The 12,723-nt window shown below is 43.4% G+C and overlaps 1 protein-coding gene across 1 annotated transcript in view; it reads right to left on the bottom strand.

Moving 5' to 3' along the window:
- The window catches only part of LOC146809136 (IgGFc-binding protein-like), a 453,503-nt gene that overhangs the window by 296,291 nt on the left and 144,489 nt on the right, over positions 1 to 12,723 (bottom strand). Inside the window, exons 9-10 of the mRNA XM_085615950.1 lie at positions 8,198 to 8,777; positions 7,120 to 7,319 (exon numbers count right to left, since the gene is read on the bottom strand). Coding sequence (XP_085472076.1) covers positions 7,120 to 7,319; positions 8,198 to 8,777 — 780 coding nt within the window. The remainder of the gene's footprint in view (positions 1 to 7,119; positions 7,320 to 8,197; positions 8,778 to 12,723) is intronic.

Genomic DNA, 12,723 nt, shown 5'->3' with positions numbered 1-12,723 from the left:
GGCCAGGCATGGACCCACAGGTGGAGAGGCATGTCAGAGACGGTGTGCAGTGCCAAGGAGCCGACAAAATTCTGAAACCCATGAGACCAGCTCTAGGGAGGTTCACAAACCCATGCAATCCCTGGGAAGAAGTGGCGGTAGACATCTTGGGGCCGGTACTTGACAACATAGGTATTCCGAAGTACATGTGTGTGATAGTGGATAAATACTCAAAGTGGCCAGAGGTACACATCCAAGAAAAAATGGACACAGAGACAATCATTCGATTCCTGACTATGGTATTCCTCAGGGAAGGCATCCCCAGAGCCATTATAAGCGACAACGGACCCCAATTCACTTCGGACAAATGGAACCGATTTGCAGAAAGAAATGGCATACGACTTAAACACACGGCGGTATATCACCCTGCCAGCAACGGCCAAGTAGAAAGGTTCAATAGGGTGATAATGGGCTCTATACAGGCAGCCATCTCCGGGGGCAAGGACTGGGAAAAGGAAGTACTAAGCACACTATGGGCATACCGCATCACCCCCACTAGCACGGGATACAGCCCGTTTCAAATTTTTGCGTGGAAGGCAACCCTTCACGAAACACAATGTCGCGTGGCAGGAGAAGACAATCACAAGCAAGTGGTCACCTGCAGTAGTGCAACATAACCTGGAGAAAGCGCGGAAGATATATACTGACCATTACAACAACAGAAAGAAATTGAAAGAGACAGGTTTGGAAAAAGGGGAGTGGGTCAGAGTAAAGCTGGCAGTTCTCAAAAGGAAGGGAGACAGCAAATACTCCCCACCCCTGAGAGTGGAAGAGGTGTATGACAGAGCGGCACTACTCAGTGATGGGAACGTATGGTCCCAAGACCGCATGGCCAAGTGCAACAAAATCCTACAGTGGCCCGAGAGGACAATGAAGGAGCGACAGCCCCAGAGGACATGAGAGACGAAGAAGGAACACCGAACGGAGGAAAGGGAGAGAGTATGCAGGAAGATCAGATCAACGAAGAGGATGAACGAGAAGGACCACATAGGGAAGAAAGGACCCGGGAAGAGGGCGAGAAAGGAGGAAGAGAAGGGAAAGGTAGCCTAGAAGGAAGAAGGAGAAGCCCTGTCGCAGCAGAGGGTCGAGAAGGACACGCTACCCCGGTAAGATACACCCGAGCAGGGAGAGCGGTGGTTAGACCGGCCAAGTTTAAGGACTATGAACTGGAGTAACAGACTATGAACGGTAACCCCTTCTCAGTTATGTATAAAGTTTTGTGTGTGGTGTAAAAAGGGGAGATATGTAGTGTCGCGGTCTAGCTGACCGGGCACTACGTCATCACGCGCATTAGCGTGGCGGCCATATTGGGCACGTCTGCGCATGCGTGAAGGAGCGCGAGACGCGCAAGAAACAAACGAAGCGTTCGGAGGCGGCTGCCGGCGCTCTTGGGTGTAGGAAGTATAAATATAATAAAAAAAGGTTGAATCCTGTATTGGCTGATGCTTATCACTGCGGGGGAAGGCTGAAACTTTCCACCTCCCTCCACAGACTATTGGTTTAAACCCAGGGACCACTGTAAATTTGGCATTGGCTGAGCGTAACGTCCTTCCTGGAGAGTACCATCTGAATCTATTTTGTAGGAATTCTGGGCCAGAGCCCTGAAGAGCTTTATAGATGATGCAAAATGATTTGAAAGCAATTCTTTGTCTAATGGGAAGCCAATGCAATCATCTGATGGAATTAGACAGGATTGATATTTTGGGATTTTAAGCAGGAACCCAGCTGCTGCATTGTGAAGATCATGAGAGTTTAAATTTAAATATATATGTATAAGAGCGGGAATGAATTTGGGCTATAAATACAATGGTACTGATTCACTTACACTTTTGTGTCAGTTTACGACTGTTTGCTATTCACAAAGGGATTTAGGAGTAGTATCCCACACTCGCATTAGATACTGCTTGTAAATCCCTTTGTAAATCCCTTTCTGAATAGCAAACAATTGAAAACGTACTCAAAAGTTTAAGTTTACCTTGTGAATCAGGCCCCATAAGAAGGGCTATAATATCAGACTTTCCTACAAGTTTTAAAAACTGTAGGAGGCTCAGAACGGTGGCGTTGGTGCCTTCCAATGCCGTCAATTGGCTTTGTAAGCTAATTGGGGTTAAGTCAAGTAATACTATACCACACAAAAAAGATTGGTATAGCAATATCTTTACTTTAGATTCACTGGACAAGCGCATAATGAAAACAACAAGAGGGCTATTACACACAGATATGGTTTTTGAGAGCTCATGTTTAGGACTCTACTGCTTCCATCCAGTTAGTAGTAAGTAAAACAATGGGAATATTAGGTAACCCATTCAGAATTCCCCAGTGTACTAGTTTAATCATTTAAGTAGCTCTGTCAAAAGTGTCCAAAGCAATTGACAAGTCAATAAATGCTACATAGACGTTCTGTATTATTTTTGGCAGTATACTTTTCTAAGAATGTTTACAATACCATGATGCAGTCGATCATGCTACAGCAGGGACGGAAGTCATCTTGCTGTAAGGGGACAAAAGTAATCTCTTCTGACTATATGGATAAATAATGCAGGAGATGTTTAAAAAAATCTTTTCTGAAGCATCCAAAAGAGCTATTAGGAATTATGTGATGCCTGGCAACACCGCAGATATCTTTACTTTTGCCTGGAGTTTTCAGATACTGACAACAACCGAAAGATCCACGTGAAAGTACAGGGAAAATTTGGATTTAACTGGAATTGGATCAGGAATAACAGATTCTGGGGCCGATCACAATGCGGCCCGAAAAGGGTCTGTTCCAGGCCGCATCTCAGTTTAAATTACGACTGCTGCATTACAATGCTTTGGGAAAAAGGGGGTGGTGATGGACAGAGTTTCTGAATGATGCAGAATACTCTTACCAAGTCAAGAGATCATGGTTTTAATCCATCACCGTTTTTTAGCTCACTGCACCATCCCAGCTCAGAACCTGGCTACATGCAAATTAGTTTGTACCTGTCCCAGTGCATGATGGGAACAGGGCAAACCAAACTACCAAGCCAATTCTTATACTGGGAAGGAAACAAGCTTCCGGGGACCGGTTTCTGGCATCACAGCCTTCGTCGGCCCGGCTTGCCTGAATCCTGATGGTGCAATGAGCAAGGGACTCATGTCTGAGCATACCCTCCCACACTGAGTGTGGTTAAAAACGATTTGGGAAAAAGGGGGTGGTGATGGAAAGAGTTTCTGAATGATGCAGAATACTCTTACCAAGTCAAGAGATCATGGTTTTAATCCATCACCGTTTTTTAGCTCACTGCACCATCCCAGCTCAGAACCTGGCTACATGCAAATTAGTCTGTACCTGTCCCAGTGCATGATGGGAACAGGGCAAACCAAACTACCAAGCCAATTCTTATACTGGGAAGGAAACAAGCTTCCGGGGACCGGTTTCTGGCATCACAGCCTTCGTCGGCCCGGCTTGCCTGAATCCTGATGGTTCAATGAGCAAGGGACTCACGTCTGAGCATACCCTCCCACACTGAGTGTGGTTAAAAACGATTTGGGAAAAAGGGGGGTGGTGATGGACAGAGTTTCTGAATGATGCAGAATACTCTTACCAAGTCAAGAGATCATGGTTTTAATCCATCACCGTTTTTTAGCTCACTGCACCATCCCAGCTCAGAACCTGGCTACATGCAAATTAGTCTGTACCTGTCCCAGTGCATGATGGGAACAGGGCAAACCAAACTACCAAGCCAATTCTTATACTGGGAAGGAAATAAGCTTCCGGGGACCGGTTTCTGGCATCACAGCCTTCGTCGGCCCGGCTTGCCTGAATCCTGATGGTGCAATGAGCAAGGGACTCACGTCTGAGCATACCCTCCCACACTGAGTGTGGTTAAAAACGATTTGGGAAAAAGGGGGTGGTGATGGACAGAGTTTCTGAATGATGCAGAATACTCTTACCAAGTCAAGAGATCATGGTTTTAATCCATCACCGTTTTTTAGCTCACTGCACCATCCCAGCTCAGAACCTGGCTACATGCAAATTAGTCTGTACCTGTCCCAGTGCATGATGGGAACAGGGCAAACCAAACTACCAAGCCAATTCTTATACTGGGAAGGAAACAAGCTTCCGGGGACCGATTTCTGGCATCACAGCCTTCGTCGGCCCGGCTTGCCTGAATCCTGATGGTGCAATGAGCAAGGGACTCACGTCTGAGCATACCCTCCCACACTGAGTGTGGTTAAAAACGATTTGGGAAAAAGGGGGTGGTGATGGACAGAGTTTCTGAATGATGCAGAATACTCTTACCAAGTCAAGAGATCATGGTTTTAATCCATCACCGTTTTTTAGCTCACTGCACCATCCCAGCTCAGAACCTGGCTACATGCAAATTAGTCTGTACCTGTCCCAGTGCATGATGGGAACAGGGCAAACCAAACTACCAAGCAAATTCTTATACTGGGAAGGAAACAAGCTTCCGGGGACCGGTTTCTGGCATCACAGCCTTCGTCGGCCCGGCTTGCCTGAATCCTGATGGTGCAATGAGCAAGGGACTCACGTCTGAGCATACCCTCCCACACTGAGTGTGGTTAAAAACGATTTGGGAAAAAGGGGGTGGTGATGGACAGAGTTTCTGAATGATGCAGAATACTCTTACCAAGTCAAGAGATCATGGTTTTAATCCATCACCGTTTTTTAGCTCACTGCACCAACCCAGTGTTTGATTGGTTCTGATGCTCCGTCCATCACCACCCCCTTTTGTACCGCTTTGTTCGCCATAAGTTGGCAGGGTATGCTCAGACGTGAGTCCCTTGCTCACTTTGCCACTGGATTCAAGCAAGCCTGGCTGAAGACGGCTGAAATGCCAGAAACCGGTCCTAGGAAGCTTGTTTCCGGTCCAGGGAAGGCATGGCTTGGCAGTTCGGGCTGGACTGTTCCCATGAGGCACAGGGTCAGACTGATTTGCATATGGCCATGTCTGAAGTGGGGTGGCAGAGTGGGCTAAAGAACGGTGATGGATCAAACCCAGATCTGTTGACTGGGTGTGAGTGTTTGATTGGTTCTGATGCTCCGTCCATCACCACCCCCTTTTGTACCGCATTACAATGCTGGCGGTCTGAAATTAAACTGGCCGGTCATTACAGCTGTCCTCCGATGGGCTCAAGGAGCCCTTCGGCCAGTTGGAAGCCAGCCCGTAATCCCAAAGGGCAGTCTTTCTGCCCTTGGGATTACGATACTCAGTCTCCGGCAGGCTTTCCATGTCGGGCTTTCTGACATGGAAAGCCTGTTGGAGAGCGAGTATGGGGGACCCTAGCATGGCCCCCTTGCCTCTGCGGCCTCCGGTTGGAGTCCGAGGGGGGACAATAGGTGCCCCCCTGTTCATCCCTGCACCGTGCCTACCACATGGTGCAGGGATGATTACTGACTCCCATTCCTCTATCGGAGCTTGTGTTACAGCCGGTTTACAGCCATAACATGAGCTCCCATAGAGGAATGGGAGTATGCGACCAAACAGTGTTTGGTTGCATCATGATTAGGTAGTTGGGACCGTCGACCTGAGGTTGGTCGGTCCCGTTTCCTCATCGGTGTCAGGTGCCCGACATCATAATCACCTCCTCTGTGGTAATTCCCAGGGCATGACTGGTTGTAGCAGGCTTGGGGCGTTTTCTTGGGAGGCTGGAAGGGTGGGGGTCGATTTTGCAGTGGTGGGGGCTGCTTTGGCACTGGGGGCTGATTTTGCAGCGGAAGAATTGTCAGGGTTGCTTTGGGTTCCCACTCCAGCCCTGGTAATTCCTCATTTTTTATTGGGCACTCAGGGTCAAACTAGTATTGTGCCACATTTTCCATATCACCAGAGCTACCTGTACCCTTGCTACAGAAATCTCCAAATGGAGAGATAATCTGACCTAGTTACCGGGCTACTCATGATGATGGCCTTAGTAGCAAGCCATTTTCCATAATAGTTTGACTAATTTCCTTATGGGCTTTTATTGCATACATAGTATAGATGTTCAAAATGAAACTTTCAGTTATCTTTCCCAACTGGAAGAGCCTGTTTTACAATTCCTATCCCTAGGGTTAATATGCCACATACACCGAGAAGAGGTCTAGCCAGATCTCAGCATTCATCTGGACCAAGAGGTCCATGGGCAATGGAAAATTGGGGGATGGACAAACATTAAAATTACCAGGATGCAAACAAAAGAGCTGGGATCATTTGCAGACTGCAGGCTGGACTAATCCTATTGGAGCAGGGTCAAGACAGATTTGCATATAGCTGGGTTCAAATTAAGGTGACATGGTGTGCAAAATAATGATGAATTTGGTTGCAGCCCCAGATGATTACCAGTGGATGAGATTATTTAAGCATTTCACCCATCACTGTTTTGTATATTTATTGTGTCACCCTAAGTGCGACAGCTATGCCCAGGCGAGGCCACTGGAACCAAGCTGTACCTGGCTGATGAACCCATAACTAGAGTGAAACCGGTCCTTGGTTGCTTGTGTTCCAGTTCAAAGATGACCTGGTTTGGCAGTTCGGGCTGGACTGTTCCTATTGGAGCTGGGTCAAGACTCATTTGCATATAACAGGGTCCAAACTGAGGCGGCATGGAATGCAAAATAACGATGGATTGGGCTGCGACCTGAGTGATTACCAGTGACTAAGATTAATTCAAGCATTACATTCATAACTGTTTTGTCTATTTATTGACCATTCAGAACACAGAGGCTCCCAATGCAAGCCCAATTTAAACTCCTCACAACTTTCATGGCACTATATAAACTGGTCCAGCATACGACAATAATCAAATTTGCTCTCACAAACCTTACAGACACCTCCACTTGTCTGGACTCCTACTTGCACACACCTCACGCATACAGAAAGCCAGATCAGGCATTGCAGCCTTCTGCTGCATTTCTCCTAAAGCATGGAATGACCTCCTGCAACATCTGAGCTTTCTCCTCCCTTCTTGAACTCCACAAGAAGCTGAAGTCCTGTCTTTTGAAGTAGTCCCACTCGGCCCTAGGTTTTGCTAGATTCACACCTGTTCAGTGCCAGGATACCCTTCTAAGTAATAGTGCACTATACAAATCTACAAACCAAAAACATAGTTCCCTACCGGGTAGTATCTTCCGTGTACATAGCATCCACACATGTCTATTGGCACACACTGCTGTCCATCAAAGAGCAGGTTCCCATCACATTCAAAGCCTTCCGAACAGTCCTCTGGACAGTCCCACGGATCAACTAGTCCAAAGCAGCTGGAAGCACAGATGTTGGAGCAGATGCTGAAGCTGCTGTTTGCAGGACAGTCCATTGCTGGAAACAAAGTGAAGAATTATTTTTCTATAAATGTATGTAAACCAATTGGTAGAGCTGATTCTGAGGTACTACGATGATGAGCAAGGTATCACATTACATGAATGATTAGAAGAGACATCACTCAACAGGCAGAGGTCAAGTTCTTACAGAGGTAGCATATCAGAATATTGTTATCAAAAGTAATGTCTGATAAATATATCTTTCAAACAATATTTAGTCAATGTTACTTCTGGTACCCACATTTCACATACCAATAATCTAGTCAGAAGGGTGCACCATGGTGCATGGGTGCCTGTGTTGTAGGCAGGGTTGTTTTTGTGCAGGAAGGGACACCTTCATGCATAAAGACAATTCTGAGAGGCTTTTTCCTCTTTTTATGTGTACTGAGGCATACATAAAAAGAGGAAAAAACAAGGAGAAATAAAGATATTTCTCCTCATTACGCCTCTCCTAGATCATTCCCTGGTTTACCTGTTCTTGTAAATCTGGGAATGTGTCAAAATCTATGGATGTTGTGTGGGAACACCCACGCAACACCCATGGAAATGCATCCTTGGCACAGAGTAATGCAATGCAGGGATTTGCGCTGCGTCACTTTACTAGAGGTTTATGAAGCCATGCAGGCCCACACATGGTGGCCTAGCATGGCTTCATAAAAGATGTTTTACCTATGTGTCACTCTTGCACCAAGTTGCGTGGTGCAGGAGCCACTCAAATTGGTTCATAAATATGCCCAGTTGAGTCCTGAACCATAGAGTATTAATGAGGAATGTCACAGGGAGGAGGAGAGGAGAAGGATAACGAAAGGAGTCAAAGAGCTTAATAGTGCAAGGCTGTGGAGCACGATGCGTATTGTGTTGTAGTTCTATACTCACGACAGAAGGAGTCACTCCTCCAGGGCCTGACCGTCACCCCAGCAGCCTGGCAGTCTGCCGCGTAGGTCTGAATGTTGCGACACAGCATCATCCTGTCTCCATTGCCAGCACACAGGTCATACACACAGTTTTCAAAGTAGGCATCTGGTTTTATGGTGCTGTGGCAGTCACTCAGAGGCCCACTCACATCTGTGAGGAAACCACAGTACTCCTTGTTTCTACAGACCTCCTTCTTGTCTTCACTGCAGGTGAAGCAGGGGTTGCCAGGAGCTCCACAGGTGACTGGGTTACAAGTCTCATCTGTCTGCACTGCCCAGGCTGCCCCAAAAGCATTGACATCCGTGGTCAGCTGGCCATCAGGAAGGGTGAAATCATCTGTGTTGTCCCCATTGTAGCTCCCGCACAGACCGTACATCTTGCCCTTGTAGCTCCCCGGGACGGTGACTTTGACATAGTGTTGCAAGTCATACTGCACAGTTATGAGAAAGTCTGTCTGTATCCTGACAGTAACACCATGCTGAAAGGCTCTGACCTTTCCATCCATCAGGCTGACGGGGAGCCTGGATATCACTCCGTCCACCTAGAATGGAGCACATTACAAATGAGAATTTTCAAATTTACTTTGACTTTTATGAAACACTCAAGCCTTAAAGGTATATGCAATAGGTTTGTTTTTAAATGATTACAGACTGGGGAATGAGTCCAGCATTTATACAGTGCAACTGTCAATCCCAGTGGAGCATCCTGGTGCTAGTGGATCGAGAAAAATCAGAGGCCATAACAGTTAGTGAAAAGAATCCAGAATTTATATCAGCAGGACAAGGCCTACAGCGGAGTCATTGAATTCATGAATGCGGTACACCTGTATCTGTGTCGGGAGATCAATGAAAACCATGTCATGAATCAGCATGCACAAGCAGTTGTTGTGCTGTGCATTTTTAGTGGTAGTGATGCAGCTGTTGTAATAGTAGTGCTGCCCATGAAATTGTAGTATTTTGTTCTAATTGAGGTGGTTTCATATTCCACTTGTATTGTTGCTAGTGTTTAGCTTTTGTTCTGTTGAATGTGTAGGGGTTTTAATGTAGTGTTTTCATTTGGTAGCTCTGTTGTCATACAGTTGACAGTTTAAATGCTACAGTATTATGTGTTAGACTTGTTGTGGTATTTGTTTGATGTTTCAGTGTGCTGCGATCAACGTCTATAATCTGTTTCTTGCCCAAGAAACATAAAAATCTAGGAAAACAAAGCAGCAGACCGATAATTTAATCTAAACTAGAAATGTGAGATTCGCAATTCGAATACATAAACTAATCTTTTTGCATTGTCAGCCCTATTCACAAAGGTAAATGTACATGTGTACATTTACTTGTGTTTACACTTTTTTCGACTCACAATTTCCAAGTGTAAATTTACTGCAGACTTACATGTCTACATCCCCTCAAAACAGGAGGTGGAACTTGCTAGTAGAGGATTTATGACTGAAAAACTACCACTAGCAACTTTTCATACATAGGCAGAGGTCTCCGTCACTGGGCACTGATCTCTCTATGGTAAACTACAGGGAAACAAAGCTGATAGTTGTTAGAAAATAATAAAAAACATGTTAATGTAAAATGAAAATGTAAATCAACATACAATATAATATTTAATTTATAATTACCATTATTTTAAAAATGTTATGCCACTAGCACTCTTCATATAGTTTACTATTTATATATTGTTTTAAAAAATAATATTAATTTATTTAATTTTAAATGAATAATTTCTAATTTAATATATCTTTTAACATTATATATATATATATATTCACTGAAAAAACCATAGGTTTCACACACGTTATAGTTAGGAATTAGCATTTAAAAAACCTTGCAAATTCACTGAAAAAACCATAGGTTTCACACAAGTTATAGTTAGTGGACATTTTACTGATAAAAAACCATTGAAATTCCCCCGTATACTATGGCCAAAGCAAATATTATTATAAATATGGTAATGGTCGGCACTGTTTTCGTTAAGAGAGGTACGAGACAGGGATGTCCCTTATCCCCAGTCTTGTTTGCGTTCTTTATTGAGCCCCTTGCGGCTGCAATAAGGAACTGTGTTAATATCTCTCCCCCAATTCCTTCAATAAGTAAGATCAAACTTTATGCGGATGATATTATGTTATTAATTAAACCTGAGCTTCATTCGCAAGTTAAGATGCTTCAGATCTTCGAAGAGTTCGAAGCCTTAGGGGGTTACCGGATCAACAAAAAGAAAACAGAGATTTTGATCTGTGGGAATAGAGATCCAGAAATACATCCCGATCTAAAGTGTTGCATTAATACTAAACCCAAAAGATATCTCGGGGTCTATTTCTCACAGTCAGTTAAGGATTTATATATGCTTAACTTTGATCCCCTTCTTTCAAAGATCCGCTTAATGTTTACACGTTGGAATTCCTTGCCACTATCAATCCTGGGTCGGGTTGCCCTGATAAAAATGTCTATTCTTCCATTATTTAATTTTTTGTTTTCTACTATTCCTTGTTTTTTATCAGGAACGTATTTTTCCAAGATTGAATCTATGTTCTCTGCATTCGTATGGGCAAAGAAGCCTCCTCGTATAGCAATTAATACTCTCTATGCGGATTTAGATCAAGGAGGACTTTCTCTGCCAAATATTAGAGATTATTATAATGCTTATTTTATACAGTATCTGTCGAGATTTAGGAATCAAACTCAAGGTCAAAACTTGTTTATTAATTGTTTCTTCGACTTAATTTGTTTTGAAAATGAGCTACCCCCTCCCCCGCAGATTTTTAAATCTCCCAAATTAGTTCGCTATAAGATTCTCTTATGGTTTCTTAAAAAACGTACTGTTATGTTTAATAGATATTCACTCCCACTATTTAATGCAACAACTCCACTGTCCAGTATTTTTCCACTGATGGGTATTAAAGGTGGATCTGATATAGCGGACAATTGGGCCAGAGTAGGATTTAGTAAAGTAACTGATTTTTTAAAAAATGGAGGCTGGATAACTCCTAGAGAGATGGCAAGTCTTGTTCAGACAAATTTTTTGTTGGTTTTGTCATATAATACTATTTTTAAATTTTTGGGCCAACTTGATATTGAACAGCTTAATCAACCAACGCAATTGGTTAAAGATCTCCTTATAAATGAGTGTATAAAGAGACCAGGGGAATGGAAACGTTGCTTAGCATATAGTAGGGAAACGGATTTAAGTCAAAAAGTAATTAAAAAATGGAAGGAACAAGAAAACCATGTACTATCTATGAATACTTGGAAGACTATTAACCATTTTAATTTTAATATACTTCGGGGGAGCTAATTGGCGAAGAATGTTATTTTTGGGGAAATGGTTATTATATCGTACTCCTGTTGCTATTTCCAAAATGTATTCAAACTATCCTTCAAACTGTTTCAGATGTACACAACACATATCCGCCAACTGGTCTCATGTAATGGCTCATTGTACCAATATAAGGGAATTTTGGGACGATATTTTTGTGTTCTGCCAGATTTATTTCAAAATTACGCTCCCTTTTAATGAAAAACTGATACTATATGGTTTTGATTCAGATCTTAAAATATCCGCCCAATTGACTAAACTATTGTATATAGCAACGGCAGTTGCAAGATCTTTACTACTGCAAAACTGGCGGTCAAAACAGATTCCAAGTAAATTAGAGTGGATACAGAAAATGAGGAGAGTAAGAAAGAGTGAACAAATTTATGCTCTGCGGGTGGGAGGCGGGAGAAAATTTGATAAAATTTGGGGTTCTTTTTTTGATTCGGACTGATGGTTATTTAGTGGATGATGCTTAACTTTATTATTTGAGAATCCTTTATGCTGAAGCTGTCTTTTATGGTGTTTGATACTGTATATGTTTGACCAGTAGTCTTTATTGTCACTAAAGTACTTCAATAAAAATAAAAATTAAAAAAAAAAAAAAAGAAAGAAATTCCCCCGTTATAGTTAGTGCAGGCAACTATAACTCACGCGACCACAATCCTCTGCTGATGCTAATACTGTATTTAGACACTTATTTACCCATGTCTTCTTCCATAAATTTTTAGCTATACATATATTACAAATATTTTTTTTTCATAAAGACACATATGTCATCAGCAGAGGATTGCGGTCGCGTGAGTTATAGTTGCCTGCACTAACTATAACAGGGGAATTTCAATGGTTTTTTATCAGTAAAATGTCCGCTAACTATAACTTGTGTGAAACCTATGGTTTTTTCAGTGAATTTGCAAGGTTTTTTAAATGCTAATTCCTAACTATAACGTGTGTGAAACCTATGGTTTTTTCAGTGAATTTGTACGGTTTTTTAAATGCTAAGTTACTTTACGCCGTTCGTGGCGTGCGCGCCCACTTAACGCAGTTCGTTCCGTGCGCGCACGGTGCGCTTCGCGCACCGTGCGCACAGTGGGCACGCGGTGCGCTACGCGCACCACGTGCCCACGTTACGCTGGATGGGCCATGTACGCACGATGCGCTTCGCGCATCGTCCG

This window comes from Triturus cristatus, chromosome 7 (assembly GCF_964204655.1).
Source record: "Triturus cristatus chromosome 7, aTriCri1.1, whole genome shotgun sequence".
Lineage (NCBI taxonomy): Eukaryota > Metazoa > Chordata > Amphibia > Caudata > Salamandridae > Triturus > Triturus cristatus.
This window is presented reverse-complemented; position numbering and strand designations above follow the sequence as displayed.